Source organism: Rosa rugosa, chromosome 7 (assembly GCF_958449725.1).
Source record: "Rosa rugosa chromosome 7, drRosRugo1.1, whole genome shotgun sequence".
NCBI classification, from domain to species: Eukaryota; Viridiplantae; Streptophyta; class Magnoliopsida; order Rosales; family Rosaceae; genus Rosa; species Rosa rugosa.
The window spans coordinates 10,460,430-10,480,691 of record NC_084826.1 but is presented as its reverse complement, the minus strand read 5'-3'; the positions used below and the strand labels follow the sequence as shown (position 1 = coordinate 10,480,691).

General features: G+C 39.3%; 3 protein-coding genes across 3 annotated transcripts; all 3 read right to left on the bottom strand.

Annotated features, from left to right (window-relative positions):
• Nucleotides 1-3,253: 3,253 nt before the first annotated feature.
• Nucleotides 3,254-5,891, bottom strand: LOC133722452 (L-type lectin-domain containing receptor kinase S.4-like). The gene has a single exon (XM_062149344.1). It carries the CDS (start codon nt 5,534-5,536, stop codon nt 3,494-3,496), a length of 2,043 nt encoding a protein of 680 aa, XP_062005328.1. The 5' UTR covers nt 5,537-5,891; the 3' UTR covers nt 3,254-3,493.
• A 3,401-nt stretch (nt 5,892-9,292) lies between these two features.
• LOC133722314 (ribulose bisphosphate carboxylase/oxygenase activase, chloroplastic-like) lies at nt 9,293-11,957 on the bottom strand. The gene is made up of 7 exons (XM_062149195.1): nt 11,762-11,957; nt 11,174-11,481; nt 10,973-11,078; nt 10,793-10,878; nt 10,181-10,653; nt 9,805-10,086; nt 9,293-9,685 (listed from the first exon to the last, which is right to left on the bottom strand). The coding sequence occupies exons 1-7, from the start codon at nt 11,807-11,809 to the stop codon at nt 9,570-9,572; spliced, it is 1,419 nt and encodes a 472-aa protein (XP_062005179.1). The 5' UTR covers nt 11,810-11,957; the 3' UTR covers nt 9,293-9,569.
• A 2,069-nt stretch (nt 11,958-14,026) lies between these two features.
• LOC133722521 (uncharacterized) lies at nt 14,027-15,844 on the bottom strand. Its single transcript, XM_062149404.1, has 2 exons — nt 14,371-15,844; nt 14,027-14,261 (listed from the first exon to the last, which is right to left on the bottom strand). Exons 1-2 carry the CDS (start codon nt 15,733-15,735, stop codon nt 14,148-14,150), a joined length of 1,479 nt encoding a protein of 492 aa, XP_062005388.1. The 5' UTR covers nt 15,736-15,844; the 3' UTR covers nt 14,027-14,147.
• Between the last annotated feature and the right edge of the window lie 4,418 nt (nt 15,845-20,262).

Sequence of the window (20,262 nt, the reverse complement as noted above, 5' to 3'; positions counted from 1 at the left end):
GTGGAAATTAGGCGAGTCCACGAGTTCTTGAGCAAGTGGTTCATAGCCATGGTGGCGGAGATAACAAAGGAGAGAGGACTATAACTTACCGAGAGTCCGAGAGTTATTGAAAGAAATCATGTTTCTTTGATATCCTATAATATTAAGATTCTTTGGTTCATCTCTTGGTGGCCATCAGGTCATGTGTTCGAATGTCATTGCAATCTGGGAATAATACTCTTATAGAATATTCTCCATTATTCTTATTTATTAACAATAAGTCTATATATCTATATATTAATATATATACACTTATTTATATTTTTATATGTTATAAAAATAAATAAAACTGCCTAGGCGCCGTCTAGGCGCCCGCCTAGGTGTCTAGGCGTTAGTCCCCTGGCCACCGCCCGACTAGCACCTAGCGATTTTTCGAACCTTGGTATATATATAAATACAATATGAGATTGGAAAATCTCACCGGTAGTGTAAGGGAATGTTAGCAAATTAGTTCTTGTAGTTTGAATCATTTTTCAACTGGAGTTTATAATGTCGATACCTGTGATTAATGATCAAGGATTAATTTAAGACATTGCCTTGTATTTTATATTTCTATCCTTGAATCTTGATTGCTAAACTAAAAATAGGGAGGACTGGACCAAAAATTTGACCAATTTAGCCATCTCCGCATTTTCAATCAAATAAGAGTATGGGATCCTCCTTTGGTCTTGGTCTTGGTCTTGGATTGGTAAGGGCAACTCCAACCTTGGGGTGCCAAACCAGATTTTGGGCAATTTTGAGACTTTGGATCTCCAACCTTGTGTTTTTGGGGGGTCTAGTCCTATAAATATAGGACTTGGACTCATTTCTAGTCTCATATTTGAGACTTTTCCAGGACCAGATCTGATCACTGTACATGGGGGCCAGCAGATGGGCTGCGTCAGCCCAACTCACGGAGAAACGCACTGAGGAAGCGGAAGTGAAGGAAACGCACGCTGAGGCTGAAGAGGAGGAAGTGCACGCGCAGAAAAGCGCTGGAGAGAGAAAAAGGAGGTTCATTCAATCTGTTATGGTGGGGCCGCGCGCGCATTCTTGTCCCCTCCCGACTGTGGGAACCCCCAACGGTCATGAAATGGATGGTGGAGATTAGTCCATTTTCAATATGGACGGACCGATGTGAGATTTTTTTTCTTTCTTTTCTTTTACTCAAACGTATCTATTTTTAATCCGAGGGCTCAGATTTGATGAAAAGAAAGAGATCAATGGCTCTTATTAAATCAAGGGTTATTAATTCCATTTTGTTCCAAAAAAATTTAAAAAATTACCAGAAAATTGAGGGACAAAAAATATACTTGTTGAAAAAAATATACCTTATTTAATTAAATTAACATATTTTTAATATAATATTCATCAACATTATACTTATATTATATTTTAGTCAAGAATAGTGAAAATAGCACCCCCATATAGCACTTCATTGTTGGAGATGAGAATTGAGTCCTATATGAATAGTGCAACAAGGGGGTGCTAAAATGAGAATAGCACCCCCAAATAGAGCCAATGGTTGGAGTTGCCCTAAGGAAGGGTCTTATCTGGGGAGGCGTCTCCTAGTCATCTTTTCATACATTTACAGTCAACGTTCACTACCCAAGTTGAAGAAATAAAATTACAAAACAATGTTCAAGGTTGACGACATTTAAAGAAATGAAATAAACTCAATTATTTGGGTTTGCTTGAGATAGTCCTAATAATTTATCAAATCCATTCCCCATGAAAGTAGTTTCCACGGAGTGTTCAAAGAACCGCTTATTTTCCCATTATTGTTTTTTTTTTTTTTAATGTTTTTTTATTATTCAGTTAGGTAGTTGGAATCTATGACTTTGAATGGTTTGTTTTCTATGTCAGATTATTCTCTATATATTGGTGATGTAGACTGCAATGACTGTTTGAACAAATTAAGAAATATGTGTGACAAAGAGAAGATTAATATGGGATCAGCTCTTCTAAGTAATTACAATTTTGTATCGATTTGTTTGATTAATCAATTAAACTTGTCCAAATTTTTACTCTAATCTCACTATCAATCAATGTCACATGGCATTGCTTGCGCCACTTCCATCTCTCACACTAGGAAAGACGGCATATTCTCCATTTCCTGAAGATATTGACTTGTAATTTTGTGCGTGTGTGTGTAAATACACATAATTACTTTAAGAATTTGAGAATTTTTATTACTTTACGTACATTAGTATATGACCTAATTCAATAATTTCAACAGTTGATTCTTTAGATTCTTATGCAAGAATTGTGTAAACTGTGAGTGGACTTGAGGTGGCAGCTGAGTCACTGGACCGCAATTAACAAGAAAAATTGATGAGGACTACAACCAATATAGAGTCTAATTTTTTGACTTTAATCTAATTAACTCTTTATTTAATTATCGTTTCATTTATCGAGCATTGATTGGTTTCGAATATTATTTGGTTTGGATTATATTTCAAGCATTATTTATAACTATTTGCATTTCGCTAAGCTTGGAAAAACATGGCTAGCTACTGTTCTTAATTCTATCCCATGTAGTCAATGTCACGTATTAGTCACTAGTCTTTGTGAACTATGAGACCCCTCATTTAGTCTTTGCATATGCTTCCAAGTCATCGGATCCTACTAGCCAAAAAATCAATGCAGCCGACATTCGAGAAGAACATATTGAGTGGACATAATTAACACTTGGACTCTTGGAGTCAAGGGTTGGATGCCATTGTCACCCTCATCCCAACAATTACGACATTATATCAAATATGAATTTCATTTTACAACTGAAACAGGATGCCATCGAAAATTAAGCTCGAGCAAACTGAAGAGGGAAAACGCTCCAGAATAGCACACCTCAAACAAATCAAAAACTACATCAAACATTCTTATATCAAGAAATATGGATCAGCTTCAACTTAACCCAAAATTCTTGGTCTTGCAAGTTGCAAATCTAAATCATAAAAATTCAACACTAGCAAAAAATAATTTGATACGTTAAGCTAGGTCATTTGTGATGTGTATGTTAGGAAGGTTGTAAATATGGCGAAAAATAAGCAACAATACATTCTGCACATATTTGTGCATCAAAGTGTAACTTACACACTCAAGTTCAGAAAGAGTCTTATCTCTGAACGGTAGTAAACGAAACCATCAAACTCATATTGAGTTTTAACTAGCAACACACATTTGTATTGAGCAATCCAAAACATGCCATCGCTATAACTCGAGAATGATGTAGTAAGCGCTTATTTACCATCTACTAAAAACTTCATTATTGTTTCTCAAGGGTTTAAAGGATGGAAGACGTAATTAATTGTTGAAACCAAACTCTATACTTATGTTCCTTAGGAACTTGGGTACAAATATTTGCATGTAAACTTTCACTCCAGTGATTTCAAACAGTATTTCATCAACAAAACCTCATAAAAGAAACCAAAAACACAAAAACGGATAATATAGAAAGAAAAAAATCTGAATTCTATCTGGTTTGCCCATGAAGAAGATAGAGAGGAGAAGTAGAAAGAGAAGCAAAACTAGCATCCATCTCTTTATTAGAGTAGCAGCTCATCCTATCAAACCATTCAAACGAAGAAGACGACGCAAACGAGCTCACAAAGTCATCAAACCCGGCCACATGGGACCCACTCGGCGGTCTCACCTCCTCCGGAATCTCAACCTCCCCGTCCAAATACCTCACCACCAGCCTCATATTGGGCCTGGCCCTCGGCCCATGGGCCGAACACATCAACCCCAACTTCACCACCATAACCACCTCCCGCTCATCATAAACCCCATCAAGCCTGGGATCCACCACCTCAAGTACCTTCCCCTCTTTATACCTGTTCCAAACCCAGTCTACCAAAACCAACTCCCCGGGCTTCGCGTTGGGCTCAATGGGCCTCCGCCCGCATACCACCTCCAGCAAAAGCGCGCCAAACGCATACACATCCGAACCCGTACTCGCCTTCCCGGTTCTCGGCATCTCCGGAGCCAAATATCCGAGCGTACCCACGACCCGAGTCGTGTTCGAGTTCGACCCGTGTTCATGCAGCCTCGCCAACCCAAAATCCCCGAGCCTCCCATTCATTTCACTATCCAGCAACACATTGCTGGCCTTGACATCTCTGTGAACCACAACCTGCTCAAACCCTTCGTGTAGATAATGAAGCGCAGAAGCAATCCCCTTTATAATCCCAAACCTCTGTTCCCAACTCAACACCCATTTCGGTTCATCAAACAAATAAGCATCCAAGCTTCCATTTTGCATGTAATCATAGACAAGCATTAGGTCGCCTCTCCGGCGACACCATCCCAGTAATTGGACTAGATTTCTATGCCGGAGCCTACCTATGCTTGCGATTTCCGCTACGAATTCCCTTAGGCCCTGTTTCGAATCGTTCGAGATTCGCTTGACGGCTACTAGTGTTCTGGAATTGGGGAGTGTTCCTTTGAACACTTGGCCGAACCCGCCTTCGCCGAGGAGCTCTTTTCCTCTGAACCCTTTTGTGGCTTTTTTCAGTTCTTGGTAGGAGTATCTGTGTGGGCCGAGCTCGAGCTCCCATGACTCGATTGGCTCGGCGTTCTTCAGCTTCCTGATGAATAAGTAGATGGATATGGAGATTACAGATAGAGTGAGAGCAATGGCTGCGACTGAGACTCCGATTTTCAGAGCTGTGTGATCTTTTCTGGGTATTGGAATTTTAGGAAGAGAGGCCAGATGAAGGGGTTGGGACTGTCCATCAATCTTGAAGCTCCAGCCCAGAATGTAGTGGGAGCTGGCAAGCAGACCTGTTGAAGCTGAGAACCCAACATACATGAACTCTTCGAAAATCGGGGAGAGATCTACATGGAAAGAAATTAGTGGGGTTTTGGGTTTGGAAGAGAGTGGTGAGATTGTGACATTGATTACATTTTGAGCTGAATCATAGTCTATCCAGGCTTGGATTGCTTTCCCACTCTTGAGGTTGAAGTTTTGTTTGGTTGTAGCATCTGTGTGATATGCAGCTTCAGCTGAGGCGTTTGATTTCAAGCTGTTGAGGTCGATCCCTACATGATTGTCATTAATATCTCCAAATTCCAAGTCTTGAACTGTGTCGAATTCGATTGCAAAGATGTGTGTGGACGAGTTGCCAATATCACTGCCATTGAAGAGACCTAGATATTGACTAGGCAGAGAATTGAGATCCTTCGATGGGGCGATTGTGAAAGCAAAGCCATGGCCGCCGAGCTTTGGATACTCAGGAACTATAGTGAAAGCAAATGAGGTGGAGAAAGAGAAGGCCTTGCCATTTGTGGAGTTTTTGAATCGAATTGGGGAAGTGTAAAAGGCACTACCCATTAATCTACTGGTGTCATTGGTCAATTTGAGAATGCCAAGATCGTTTTCAAATTCTGCTATTCCTGCCAAGGTTAGGTTGGTGCCCACATGTTTAAAACCAGGATAGAAGAGCTCACTGACCTGAGATGAAACTGGTATTGAGAGCAGAAGAAGAGCACAGAACAATATCAGAGGATCTGCCATGTCAGGTGCAAGCTTCAAAGCATTTGGATCCACACAGTTGCAGTAACTAAGGAAGGGTTTGAACGAGGTTGGTGGGATTGGAATTCTGGGCTGTCCTATGAGGAAAGTCTAAGCATGGTATAGATGGTTTTTGTTGAATCTGAAAAGAATAATAGAATGACAGTGTGTTTGTTAGAGCAATGAAGAATTTAGTCAATTGAGGACACCCATTAATTGGGCACATGGGCCATCATATACGAAAGATAAAGTGAGAGAGTGACAAAAAGCAGCCTATGAATTACTGGAAGTTTCTCTATAAGGAATATGTTGTGCAGGTAGAGAGCTATAGAAGATGGACTCCAACGTCAGAAATTCGCATAGTTACAAGTATGTCCCTTCCTCTTATTTGGTGAGCCGATCGGCATACTAATGACGTTTTATGTGAATTGTCTTCTTCTTCTTTGCTCTTTGGATTTTGACCCCCTCGTAATAAAAACAGGTAAACTTCACTGATTGGTTTTGCCTTTTTCCTTCTTTCACTATCCATTGAAATTTGGTGGGCAATCCTTGTTGAAGTAGAACGTTATCCAGAAAAAAAAGGTTAGGTAGCGTGCTAATTGTTAAAAAAAAAGGTTAGGTAGCGTGCTAATTGTTAAAAAAAAAGGTTAGGTAGCGTGCTAATTATTTAGCTTAACCCTCAACTGAGTGGGCTGAGGGTTAGACCAAACTTAACCCTCAACTGTTGAAAGTTTAGCTTGTCAAGAAACTTCAATGCGCCCGAGTTAAAAAAAAAAAAAAAAACTTCAATGCTAATTGTTTAGTACCAAGTTGATAGGAATCTTAATTCTTTAAAGGGATTTTGTCCATTTACCCTATTTCTAGGGATTTTTTTCCCACTAACCCCATTAAGTTTTTTTAATTCTCTTTTACCCAATACACTCTAAGGGAGTCTTCCCTAATACCCCATTAAGATATTTTTTTTTGTTTTTAATTTTTTTTAATACCATTTTACCCCTCACCCCTTTGTTACTTAGAGAAAGAGGGAGAAAATGGAAGAGAGAGAAACCATAGGAGACTTCGCCGGAGCCTGTCACCGGCCGCCGGAATCCGGTCATCGGTCGCCGGAATCCGGTCACCGGTCGCCGGATTCCGGCCAACTTTCGCCGGATTCCGGTCACCGGCCGCCGCCCACCGGATTTTTCTGAAAACCTCTATTGCCCTCCAATAGAGGTCTATTGCCCCCTAATAGAGTGGCAATAGATGTCTATTGCCCCTCAATAGACGTCTATTGGGGGCAATAGACGTCTATCAACCATGTATTGCCCCCCAATAGACGTCTATTGCCCCCTAATAGAACTTTCGGTAGCCGGAATGAGAACTAATTTTTCTAAGATTAGACAAATAAAACTTTGATTAAAGAAAAAAATGAGGTAACTACATTAATTCAAAACATATATTGCCCCCCAATAGACGTCTATTGCCCCCTAATAGAACTTTCGGTAGCCGGAATGAGAACTAATTTTTCTAAGATTAGACAAATAAAACTTTGATTAAAGAAAAAAAATGAGGTAATTACATCAATTCAAAACATATATTGCCCCCCAATAGACGTCTATTGCCCCCCAATAGACATTCAAAATTTATTTTCTTTCCTTCTGTCCCGTTACTTAAAAAAAAAAAAAAAAAAAAAAAAAAAAAAAATCTGATTTGGGCACCCAGGTTCAAGAGCTGCGTTTCTCGCCGGTGGTCCGACCGGAGCTTTTACCAGAGAGGTAGCTTCGAGCAGAGCTACTTCGTCGCCTTCAGGTAGCTTCGACCGGATGATTTGTGCCTAGACCTGGATGCACTCCCTCGAGTACCCGGCTGGGATCATCTGCTCGGTGACGTTGCGGAGGTCAGTCACCGCTGCATCTCATCCTGCAACCGGCCACCACGAATTGGGCAAACCCGTCGGCCCTCTGAAATCAACCTGGAAGAGCCAGGGTCGTCGCCTTCTGTCCACACCTCCGATCCGCCCTTCTACCTTGAGCACGATCAGACCCGGGTCTTGATCACCCGACCCCCAACCCGAATAGTCCCTAGCATTGTAAATCTCGAATAGTCCTTATTAAAGTCCGGCGGCGATAATCTGCTCTTGGTCGTTGTTATGATCGTCGAGGTCGACTCCAATTTGGACCACCGCCGGAGCCGGAGGGGAGAGAGAGCCTGGGTCGTGCGCCGGAGCCGGAGCCGGAGGGGAGAGAGAGCCTGGAGGAAAGGGAGACGGCCTGGGTCCAGCGCCGGAACAGGAGCCGGAGGGGAGAGAAAGCCTGGGTCGTGCGCCGGAGCCGGAGGTCAGTAGGGAGAGAGGGAGGGGCAGAGAGAGATCGGGATGAGAGAGAGATTGGTGTTGAGTGGGTGTGGTTGTAATTGTTTAATTGGGTTGAGGGCAAAATGGTCATTTCCTATTAAATTGTGTATGTGGGAATAAAAATCTGTTGCTGGGGTAAGTGGGATAACTTTAGCTCATTTTGGGGCTTTTGGTCAAGATCCCTTCTTTAAAATGCCGAGGGGAACAGGCTTCAATGCTAGCACTAAACAATTTATTTAGTCATTATGCTTTTCTAACTTGATTGTAGGTGAAGGACTACAAAGTTCATACCCACTATCCCAGTTTATATTAGAAAAATGTGGGCTGGGGTTGTAACTAGACTTGGGGACAAAACTTTAGGTTATAGAAACAAAACTGTGCTTGTTTGTTTAATCACTAAACCATTTTTATGGCCAAACTTCATTCTTTCGGTATTAAACAAAACCAAGTAACCTCATATGATGTCTATAAACAGATCCTGTGGAATATGATGATATAGACTTCGCTTCAATTCTTGTCATGCGCATGCCATGATGATGAGCTTGTGTAAAAAATTTATTGATTTCCTTTTCTAAATGAGAGCTTATATCATAATCTAATTCCAGATGAGAGCTTATTTTACAATGCTTGCCTAATCTTTTTTGGCAAATTTTTCCTTTTATTCTGATGTGCAAAGTCTAATAGACTTGATGGAAAGGTGCAATGATTCCATGCTCGCTTTATGAAAAGGGACATGTCCAATAATACCACCTACATGCATTAAAGTTTTCTCCAGATTAGATATCAAGGAATCTGCAGATGTGCATGTCTTAGACGCTAGAAACGAATGGGGGATTAAAACAAAACCCACTTGCCCTGCTAAGACAATTGTTCAGACCCAATTTTCTGTAGCTTTTGTTTTGTGGCACAGGGCACAGCACATTTGGTTCTATTGGGACACACATTACGACATTTCCAACTGCTATAAGGTACAAAACCATGGGGATAATGGGTTGGTAGATCGCACCGGCTTCATCATAAAACAGATACCGGTACGTTTATTCAGAGTTTCAGACACAATTGGACTTAATCATGTGCCTACTTTTCTCATAACTGATCGCGTAATATTTCATATGGGTCTTACAGAAGACAGTATTGTCTTTGTTTGTGCTGTTTTTGGTTTTGTTTTTCTGTTCTGGTTGGCTGTAATTGATAGGGTTGCATAATGGATTAATAATACACACACCACTACAGTATTATTCTACATTTTATGTTCATCTTGTAGTTTGATGAATTGATTTTTAATAGGCTAGGGCCAAGCAATTCATCCTGATCCCAATAGACCTGAGTTGTTCAGACTAACAAGGGCAAACCACTCAAAACAAGAAAGTTTAAGACTACTGAATGATTGGCATCAGAAGGAGTCCTCTGGTTGAACCTAGGACCTCTTTGAAAATGTAAACTGTGAAGCATGGGCCTCTCCATTAGATTTTCATGTTGCTGTTTTTGGTACACACTGGTGTAGGACTAGCAGAATTTAGTTGAACACTTCTATATGTTTATGGTATTTGACTAATTTTCATCACTCTGATATATTTTACTCAGAAATCTTTACCTTACAGATTAACTGACAGGTATTGAGGCTGAACACATGTACTGCTGACTTGAAGCATGAGAATGGCTGCACATTCATTTTAGTATATGCTAAATCCCTACATTACAACTCTAAAATTGGTATAGGCAGCTCCCGTCGTCACTCCTAGCTGTGGGATCGAAGTTTGCAGCAGATGGATCAGTACAGCCTTCAGGGACAGGAAGTTTAATCTGTTGAGCTGCATTGCCTGCATCCAAACAAATATTAAAATGGCTTTAATACTTTCTCCTCAGTTTGTTGTTCCTCTATAAATCCTAAAGCCAGATGCAACCCTATCATCAAGGCCTTTAGGATGAAGAGCCTAACCATAGAAGTTGCCACTCTTGATGGCATCGTCATTGGCGTCTCCGAGAGCTGCCTCTTTCAAGTATCTGTCAGACAGTTGGACTCTCTTCACATTCTCCTGCTCTTGCACAAGCATGTTTCCATACTCGAGGAGCTTCTCAAGTGTCATCTTTGGCTGATTGAAAGTTGGGGGTCCTTCTTTTGAGTTAACAAGCCTCTTCCCAACACCTTCTACTCCAACACTTGCAACCCACTTCCTCACTTCATCATCATAAATTCTTGCCCTGAGGGCACCGAAGAAGTCTACATGCAAACACAATGATATCAATCTCTTGTTTGTGGTTTGTTTTGTGATGCCTCGTGTACCAATTTGTGTCAAAGAGTGGGCAAAACTTACCAATTGACTGACCAGGGAAGGTGTCAACAAGCTTGACAATGTCATCAGTAGGAATATTATCAGTCTTGAAAATTCCTGTGCAGACACCAATTCGGTCTTCACGAGTAGGCGCCCAGTAGAATTTCTCCATACGTCCATCTCGGATGAGAGGGGCATACAATGTGGAGAAGTCATTTCCGGTGACTATAATGGGAACACGGGGATTCTCCTGCTTATTGTACATACCAGGGAGTTGGACATTGGTCGGATTGTCTGCAATGTTCATAAGGGTAGCATTCACCATTTGATTGTTGACGGTGTATTGAGTAGTTCCACCAAGTCTTCCAGCTCCTGCATCCAAATCATTAATGAAGAGGCAGCACATTTTGCCCTTGCTGATGATGTCTGCTGCTTCACGATACCTTTGCCTGATCAGTTTTGCTGGCTCCCCTGCATTTCCACTCTCCAGTTCTCCAGCACTCATCATAATAGGGCTGAGTATTCATATTCATTATAACATGGTTTAGTAACTATAAATTAGTCATTAAATTCCAACTTAGTTGATCCTAAACAGTAACCAAGTTCATAGGCAAGGAAGCAGAAGAAAGAAAGACGCGCTGAAAATTTGCATACTTGATTCCCATCTTGGCAAAAACAAGCTCACATTGGAATGACTTTCCTTGACCTTTGCCTCCCCAGACACCCAAAATAAGAGGAACCTGTCACAGCAATTATGAGTACCCCAAACAATTTAGCTACATTAGAAACCAAAGCAAACAAATTTGGATCAAGATCCAAAAAAAATTGACCAACCTTGATGTTTGGCAGGTTCAAGAAGTTCTTAGTAATGTGAACAACAAGCTTATCCATGAAAGCTGGAGCAATGTAGAAGCCATCCATAACGTTATCCAAACTGTACCTGAAACAAATTTCAAAAGCACCAATTGACTTAAATGGATCAAAATCAAGAAAGTTGGCGTCCTTCAAATGTTTAAAACCTGATCAAGTACTTACTGGCGAAGACCAGTGCTGATGTAATCATAGGAGCTCATGATGGCATGGTGAGTCCCACTACCAGTTGGAGCTTGGAACAGAGTGTCCACCATTCCCTTTCCTCTGGTGATGTCCTGCTGATCATCTGAAGTGTCGAAAGCAAGTCCTCCCCATCTGTCTTTTGAGGTCTGCTTTTCCTCATCGTATTCTGCAGCAACTTTGAAATTCCGAGATGAAGTCCTTCTTTGGGTGACTTTGGAGCTCAAATTCTTGCCTAAGAAAGCAGAGCTCGGAAATGAAGATGAAGCACCTGACCGATTCAACTTCAACTGCACCAATAACCAAAAAATCCGCAAAATTTAAGAAATCAAGGACCCAGAACATGGAAAACCAGTATCACAACCTAAAAGGGTCGAAAATAGAAACTTGCAAGAAAGTTTGTTGTACCAAATTGGCAAAAGATCAGTGTATCAGACCCAAAAGTCAAGAGAGAAAGTGAAAACAATGAGAAAAGGGTATAAATGTTTCAAATTGATGAGTTTAATTGACGAAATCAAAGGAAATCAAAGTTGGGTTGGTTACAAAAAGGGCGGGAAAATCCCACAGTACCGGTGCTCTGTTAACAGCTCCGATGGTTGTTGAGATTGAAGCAGCCATTGATTGCAGCACAAGTCGAAAGCTTGCTATCAAATTAATGGAGGGTTTGAAGGAACAAGAGGAAGTGAAACTGAATTAGGCAAAACTGTCTGCGAGATTTGTCTCTTGGGAAAACAGAGAAGGCAATTTGAAGAATTTATAGGAGTGTGATCACTGTGATGAGAAAAAAGTGAAAGTGAAATGAGATCATGGAAATTGGCTTACGAATTCCCAACGGCCACAGAGTTGGGATTGGCGGTATTACGTGGCGGATTGCGTCTTGTTGAGATGGACGTTGGTTTTGGATTTGTGGCGGGTATTATGGGCTACATGGGTTTTGCTTAGAAACTTATAGAGGTTTCTGGGTTTTCCCTTGAAAAGGAACAAAATGGAGGGTTCCCGGCACTCGATCATTTGAGGTTAGGGTTTAAGCGTCTCTGTGTCCACAAACCATCTGTAATTTTTTGACGGCATCAATATCATAATTTTTAAGGTTGAGAAGTTTTACTCAGTTAATGTTTAAATGTTATTTATTTAATATTGCATCTATAATGTTACTATTTGGTCAACAAATTTAATTTATCTGAATAAACTACACTAATTATATAGAATATAATGTATGTAGAATTGTGTATCATTCCTTATTGTTAGTTTAAGGTTCAATCACTTCAATGTGTACCTATGTACATGATACACACAAACTTGATGAGCCCATAGTTTAACACTTCGACACTTCTTTGTCATAAAAAAAACAAAAAAAAAACCACTTGAACAGTTGTTCTATATCTTCATGTCATGTGGCATAAATAACATTGATGTAAACAGTAAACCACGACTAAAATAACCGGCTAGAGTTGGAGTGGTTTTACCTTTCAAACTTCGTAAACCAAATACCAGCCACAAAAATGAAAAAAAAAATCTTGAACTCCCAGCCACCAAACAAATCACCCATTCGTTGTGGAAACAACTAAAGAGAACTCAAGAACCTTCTCATGTGACAACAATTATAGAAGCAATTATTTCCTTTGTGTGAAAACTTAAAATGTTTCAAAATATCTTCTGCGGTTCTGCCCCATTTAGTTGGGGATAGGACGTGACACGATAACATCTTCATTTTCATTATCCCAATGTCCCATATCATTGGGAATAGCATTATTGCTGACTTATTTGATGACGTGTATGGCCTTAACCTCAATGGAGTGGGAGACTAGTTAAAAGAGAATTCAAAGTATGGAGCTTGCCATACTCATTATTCTGTCCCATGATCAATCCTATCTACACTTTTTGCAGCTTGATTTTTATGCTATAGAGGTACACATATACTTGGATTCATGGATTTAGATTGTTTAGTTACCATTATCCTAGCTTTTCCTAAGCAATTTCGATCATTGACTACCGTATGCTTAGCTCTTTACAATTTTCTTACTAATTTTAATGCACAACTAAGTCTGTTTAAGAAATTTTGGCAAATATTTAGCTACGTACTCTATTGTAGGAAAAAGAAAACGTAAATATCTAATTAGTACTTTAATGACAAATTACATGCTACACTCGGTCAATGCATGTTTAAATGTGTGTTGAGTATATATTGAGATTGGATCATTGAAATACGATTAATTGGATGAGTAAGCTTTCTTCTTTGGAATAATATAGCTCAATTGCCCAAAGCTCCCAAAAAAAAAAAAATTATCAAAACCCTAGCTAAGTTTGCCAATGAACTAATCTATCAACATATAATTTGTCGTTATTTAAGACACCTTCTTTGGAGAGAGGCCGAGACAAGATAAATACTTCTTAACTTTTTATTATTATACGCAACCGAAATAATTCATGATCAGGGACGAGGCATGTGGGGACCCAGTGGGTCCCGTGCCCCACTCAACTTCTCAACATACAAATCAAGTTCAGTTACCTACAATCGTGTATTGTTAGCTTGGTGCAGTGGTTAGGCTTGGCTATGCTAATATAGAGGTCCCCAGTTCAATTCTCTTTTGCAGCGGTACCTTTTATGCTATTTTCTTGCTTAATATATTCATTTAAAAGAAAATCAAATATTGTTGTGATATTTTTATGCTATTTTCAATTCTACTTGTACTCTTTTTCTTGCTTAATATATTCGTTTAAAAGAAAATTAAATATTGTTGCAAACAAATGATTGTTTGATTTCATTTATTGCGAAAAAAACATTTAACTAATATAGATAAGGAGACTGTTTTAAAACGATTTTAAAACATGAAATCACGTCGATGACAATAACCGTTTTAATAAATAGAAATTTTGTATGTTTGATATTTTCTATTTGTGTCCAATAAACTTAAAATTCTGACTCCGCCACTGTTCATGATGTTCTCTATATTCTTTAGATCGGAGGAGTCACGCTCTCAAAGCAATTGCAACCTCTGACCTTGAGCAGTACCACATTTTGAACCCCTTCTCCGCCATCGATGATCTCGCAACATTGTCTACGTGGTGCCTGCCAATAATAATTCCCAACGTGTTAGGCACTATATAAGTATATCATGGTTCAATGTATCTAATGTAAAATCATAAACAATGAACCAAAGGACACAATGTTCTCTCACCTTATTCCACAAGTTAGGTTTGAACTTAGAAGCTGAGGCATTGAAAAACTGAACTCTCAAAGCAGCAATGTAGTCACGTTGGAGACAATCTTTTTCTTCTTTCTCCGCGTACCTCTTGTACATAGTCAAAGTCTCATCCCCACCAATACTCTCAACCCGATCCAAGAAATACACAAGCGGTCTCTTACATGGATCCGGGCTCACGGATCGGGTATTGAACGTGTACGGACCCATTTCCCAACTCCTCCATGTCTGAAACGTCTCCAAGGCTGTTTCCAGGTTCTTTGCCGTCACCAACGACGGGTACAACTGCACTGTGTAACCCCAAGACACTGAAACTGACCAATTCCGTCTCAAGTCATAGCAAAAACTATGCTGTAAGGTCCGACCCGGATCCATTTTATACACACGTACCAACTTCTTAACTGAGTCAATCGGGGTTAGGCCAGGAAACATGGGCTCCACGTAATCCAAGTGGTGCAGTGACACTAGTGGTGCTACCGGGTGCGCCGCTAGCAAACCGTAAGGACTCCCTCGTATGTCAACCTGGTGAAATCCTAGCTCTTTTGTTAAGGGCACCCCAATCTCGCTCAAACATCCCCGGACCTTCTGATCTGAGCCGTAAAACGCATCATACCTATCAATGCACCCGTCCAAAACCCTAACCAACTCAGCTGCCAATGGGTAGCTTATAGCAAAACCACCACCGCCGTAGGCCACAGTGTACGAGTGTATCACATCTTGCTCCACACTCTCGGAATTCCCGCCAATGTAATACATCTGATTGTGATCGTATTTCGCTAACACCGTAACTAAGTTGTCAGTGAAAAACACCGTATCATCGTCTCCCATGACAAACCACCTTACATTCTCAACGCCCAACTCGAAACTCTCTTTTACAATTCTTGCAATTCGAATGGCGGAGCGGGAACCGTACCAGCAGGAGTACTTGAACCGTGATGTGTCCGCTGAGACTTTGTACTCTGGCGAGGTCTCTGGCCACGTTATGTTGGGCGAGGGTTTCTGGTCCAGCCAGATAAACCCGCGGGTGACATTAGGCTTCCACCATAGGTCAATGTAGTGACGGCGTTTGTTCCACGACTTCACCGAGCCTCCGATGCCGAACAATATGTGGGAAATGTTTGTCTTGTCGGAGTCATTGACGGTGGTGATTGTATGGTGGTTGAAGATGGTTGGGAGCACTACGTTATGGTGTTGGGTGAAATAGTGGGGGTGGTTTGATAAGACGAAGTAGAGGATGAGAGAGACTGAAGCCACTGAGCAAAAATATATGGCTTTGATTGTCGGAGGAACTAAAATGAAATTGAAGGGGTCGTGATTAATGGTTTTTCTTGTAGAAGACATCTCTCTCCGAATCTCCGATGAAACTAAATATCCAGGACAGAGAAAGAGAGTTGGAAATGAAAATCTAAGAAGAGATAGATGATGGTTTACCAATCCTGATATTTTATGATGAACATGGAGAGAGGTACTACATTGATGCCTAAAACATCTCCTTTATAAATAATCTCTATCTTGACTCTTTCACTAAAATACTTCCTTACGGGTGTAAAACATTTGACTTTGCCTTTACTTCAAGGGTTGCTCAGCAAGGTCCCCAACCTAATTTTTCTAATGGTCATTGGTCCTTTACGTGATTGCAGGGTCGTGACCAATTGTCTGGTTAACTAGGTGGGTTGGCCAGTTAGACCCACAAGTACACTACTAATCACCATATTACACGGATGCAATCTGTGTGATTACATCGAAATATCTACATAAAATTCGTATATATTTTCCGGATGCAATACATCGAAATACATTGAAAGACTACTAGAAAAACATGTCATAATATCACACATATGCAATCTATGTGAAAACATCAAAATACATAGAAATCCGTGTGTAAGTGTAGTTTCACACGGTACAATAACAGATTCACTCTGTATGAATTACAAGCGTTGCTTATGTTCTTTCACTATGACACTTTGTAGACGGATTTGTGTCCTTGTGAAGCTCTATGACATCACTTTCCATGTGTAACAGCCTATTTTGCTAGTGGTGATACAGTACCTTTCTAATGAACTCAATCTTCATGGTTTTGTGCGTTAGTTTGTTAGAATAAAACTAAACAAAGAAAAGGAGAAAAGGAAACTATTGCTAGGTTGCATGAACATAAATTTGGGTTGGATGGGTTTGAGTAGGGGGCCACATTTGAAACTACTATGGACACTCTTGATATTGCAATGACTGCAATCAAAATGTCATTTTTGGGCTGAAAGTGCAACTACTAGTTCCACTATGGAAAGATTTGGGCGACCCATTGTTGCAAAGTAGAAGCCTTAGCTAGGAACTAGGAAGTGAAAGAAGGCTAATTAGCTAAAGTATAACATAAGTATATATATATTCCCAAACACCAACTGACCAAAGGACATTTTTAATTATTTTTTAAGTCAACATAGAGGTTTTTATATTTATTTATTAATTTCCTGATTTATTCATAAAAAATAAATAAAGTTGCTTAAGTATATAATAACTTTTTATGTCACATCACTCATAACAAGTGAGCCGATGTGTAACTTTAATCTCCCTATTAAAAAAATATATGTCATACATGATTCTGATTCTGGACGGTGGTGATCGAATGACTAATTGACTGCAATACTACCCACTAGCGGTTGCTTGTGTTGGTTTTGAATTACATATACGATTTGTATCAGAAAAACAAATTATATATACGATCGATCAGCCCGCACGTACCGTACGTAAGGAAGTGTCATTATCTAAATACTGCACATTTAGGAGCTGTTAGGCACGTAATATATAAGTGCTTAAATTCCAAAGTCTCAACGGATGGTGATGCATGTCCCATATATGTATATATTATAACTATTTAACCACTACCATGTCACTAACTAATTTTCAAGTCATCGGTCATCCATGGGTCTTAATATAGTTTAATCTCAATATCTCCATCTCGGTTCATGCCTTCAAGCTTAGTTAATTCTTAGTTAATTATCTAGCTATATGATCCTAACTTTATTGTCAATATCTGATGCAGAACGGATGACAGCCCAATTCGAAGAACAGTTGGATCGTGCTAAAGGAGGAAAACGAAAAGTGACTAGTAGACACGAAACAGCTCGGTGTCCGATTGGGACGTGCTTCGCCATGAGATGTGGCATTTTTCGGGCTTTCAGGCTCGTTTAGGGCCTCAAAACTGCATTTTTCTATTTTTCGGAGTTTTGGTTTTCCTAGTTAATTTTGGGTTGTTTTCGTTTTTACCCATGGGCTTTAGGGTTTCATTGTTAGTAGCCCTAGGGTTACTTTTCTCTTATTTATGCGGCTGCAGAACCTATCTTTCATCTTTTATCAATAAAAATAGAGAATTTTCTCTTTTATCTCTGATGGACTCCAGAACCCTTTTGTTAGGTTTATTGCTGGTAAACCTAGTTATCAATCCGACTGCGTCAATATCAATCTATACCTCTACCCGATTTCAGAATCTAATATACCTAGCTGTCTACCTAGCTATTAGGATACCTAGTAAGCCATATGGTACACCTTTAATGGAATCAATTTTACATTTTGGTTTTGGTTTTGGTTGATATAATTCCTATCTAATGTTTCAAGCGTTCACTTGGTCATCAAAGTCCATCACAAAGAAGTTTATGGTCATGCACAATTAAATTTAAAATCAAGTATTATGTTTAAAATTAAAATAATAAGTGAATATAAATTTATTAGTCACTAGGTGATCAAATAAACAGTTCTGAGCGACTTTTAACCTATGTTATATTTAAGATCACACTTTTGCCAAACATATAACTAGCAGTTTAAAATTAATATTTTTTCTCTTCCATTCATAATTTCTAAGATCATATTAACTTCTAAAGTACTTAAAAAGCTAAAGTTTAGAGGTCAATGGATGAGTCTTAACTATTGTACATGTATTAGTACATAAGTTTCTTGTATAAGGCCGCAGAGGATATGCAACTATCAATGAACTTAAGACGTTGCATAATTAGAGTGAATACATAGATCAATTGAATTAACATATATCTAATTTCATGTGGATACAGTTAATTACCGAGAATAATATGATGATGTAACATGTTAATTAGATGCACCAAATCAACTACATAGCTGTACATAGTACATAGAATAGTGGTATTAACATGTTTACTCTATGTAGGTGGCGAGTTTCTTATTTTGTCAAATGATCGCAATCTCTTAATGGCATGGTGAAACTCAATATCGATCACCGAATTTATAGTTCGGTGGCAACATAGTGGGAAAATTGCTTGTATTGGTATATTATGTCTTTGAGTAAGTATTTATTTTTCTGTATGTCACCATAGTTGTAAAGTAAATGGAGTAGTTAGTAAAGCACTATTCGCTAATTGATGCTTATTAAAATACATTATTCTAGATGAGACTCATGTTATTATCTCAAGAACTTCTCTTGATGCATATTGTAATCTGGGGTATATTCATCATGTCCCTCCAATGTATTATACGGTTTCATTAATTAAGGCTTGAGGGCAGCCGCACCGACTCTTAAAAAAAAATCACAAAAAGATTAAGGGCTAGAAGTTGATAATTAATCTCTACCGTTTTTTAAATTTTACATGCAGCAGTATGACAAATTAAATTGCATAAATTTTTAGAGGCTCCTAATTCCAACGAAGAGTTTAACTTGTTGAAAACAGTAACCACTGAGTTTAATGTGTTCAAGATACTCTTCAGTAGTGCTACATTAAGTTTTCATTCATTTTAATAATAAACAGATTAACTTTCAGCGCATGGCAAGAATATGTTAACTTTGAGGAAAGTCCAAAAGCTGTAACTAATTTTCAGATTTTTCTTTGGTCCATACAGGAAAAAAAGTACGTATAAATATCAAGGTTCTAAAAAACGGGCTAGGCGGCTCCACCCGGTTCCGATTCTGGCCTAGTCGATCGAGCTAGGCGTTGGGCAAAAAGTCGGCCGCCTAGGCGGCCTAGGCGGTGCTGGGCAGGTCTCTCTGGGAGCTAGGCGGTCGACGATTAAGCGTTTCTGTGTTTTTTTTTTTTTTTAAACTCTTCCACAAAACACAAAACCAAACCCGATCAGAAACCTATACACCAACCTCGATCGCCGCTTAGCCTCTCTCCCTCTATTCTCTCTCTCTCTCCGGCATGGTGCTTTGAATACTTTTTGGGTTTTCAAGTTTCAGTCTTCAATTCTTCAAGCAGCAAAGCAGACGTCCTCAAGGCTCAAGAAGATTTATGGGTTCGATACTTTGATTTATGGGTTCGATACTATGTCTAGTAAGCAACCTAGTATTCAAGAGATAGAAGAGAGTAAAGAAAGAAGAAAGATGCAGAAGACAGACCAAGAGATAAAGAGAGATGCAGGAGATGAGAAAGAAGACTAGAAGAGAGATGAAGAAGATGAGATGTGTGGGGTGGGGGTGGTTTGTTTTTATTCTTTTTTCTTTTAAAGAAGTGGTGTAATGGTTGACAGCTAGAGCTTCATCATTAATTGCCCACTTTTTTTAAGTTTCATTATCAATTAATCTGAGAATGCTTGAGATAATTCATGCATATTACTATATTAGGTGATTAAAAATTATTATTTATTAAGTTTATGTCATAAAATAATTAAAAAAATTAAAAACCCGCTTATTCCCCACCTAGGCCCCTAGGCGCTAGTCTCTGGATCACTGCCCGACTAGCGCCTAACGTTTTTTAGAACCTTGATAAATATACATATATACCACTATACTCCAACAGATACTGCCGGAATCCAAAATAAACATCAATTTCAGAAAAAAAAATAAAAACCAAAAACAACCGGCCAAGAAAACAAAAGAAACACCCTAAAAAAATCAGTATGTCACATTTCCAT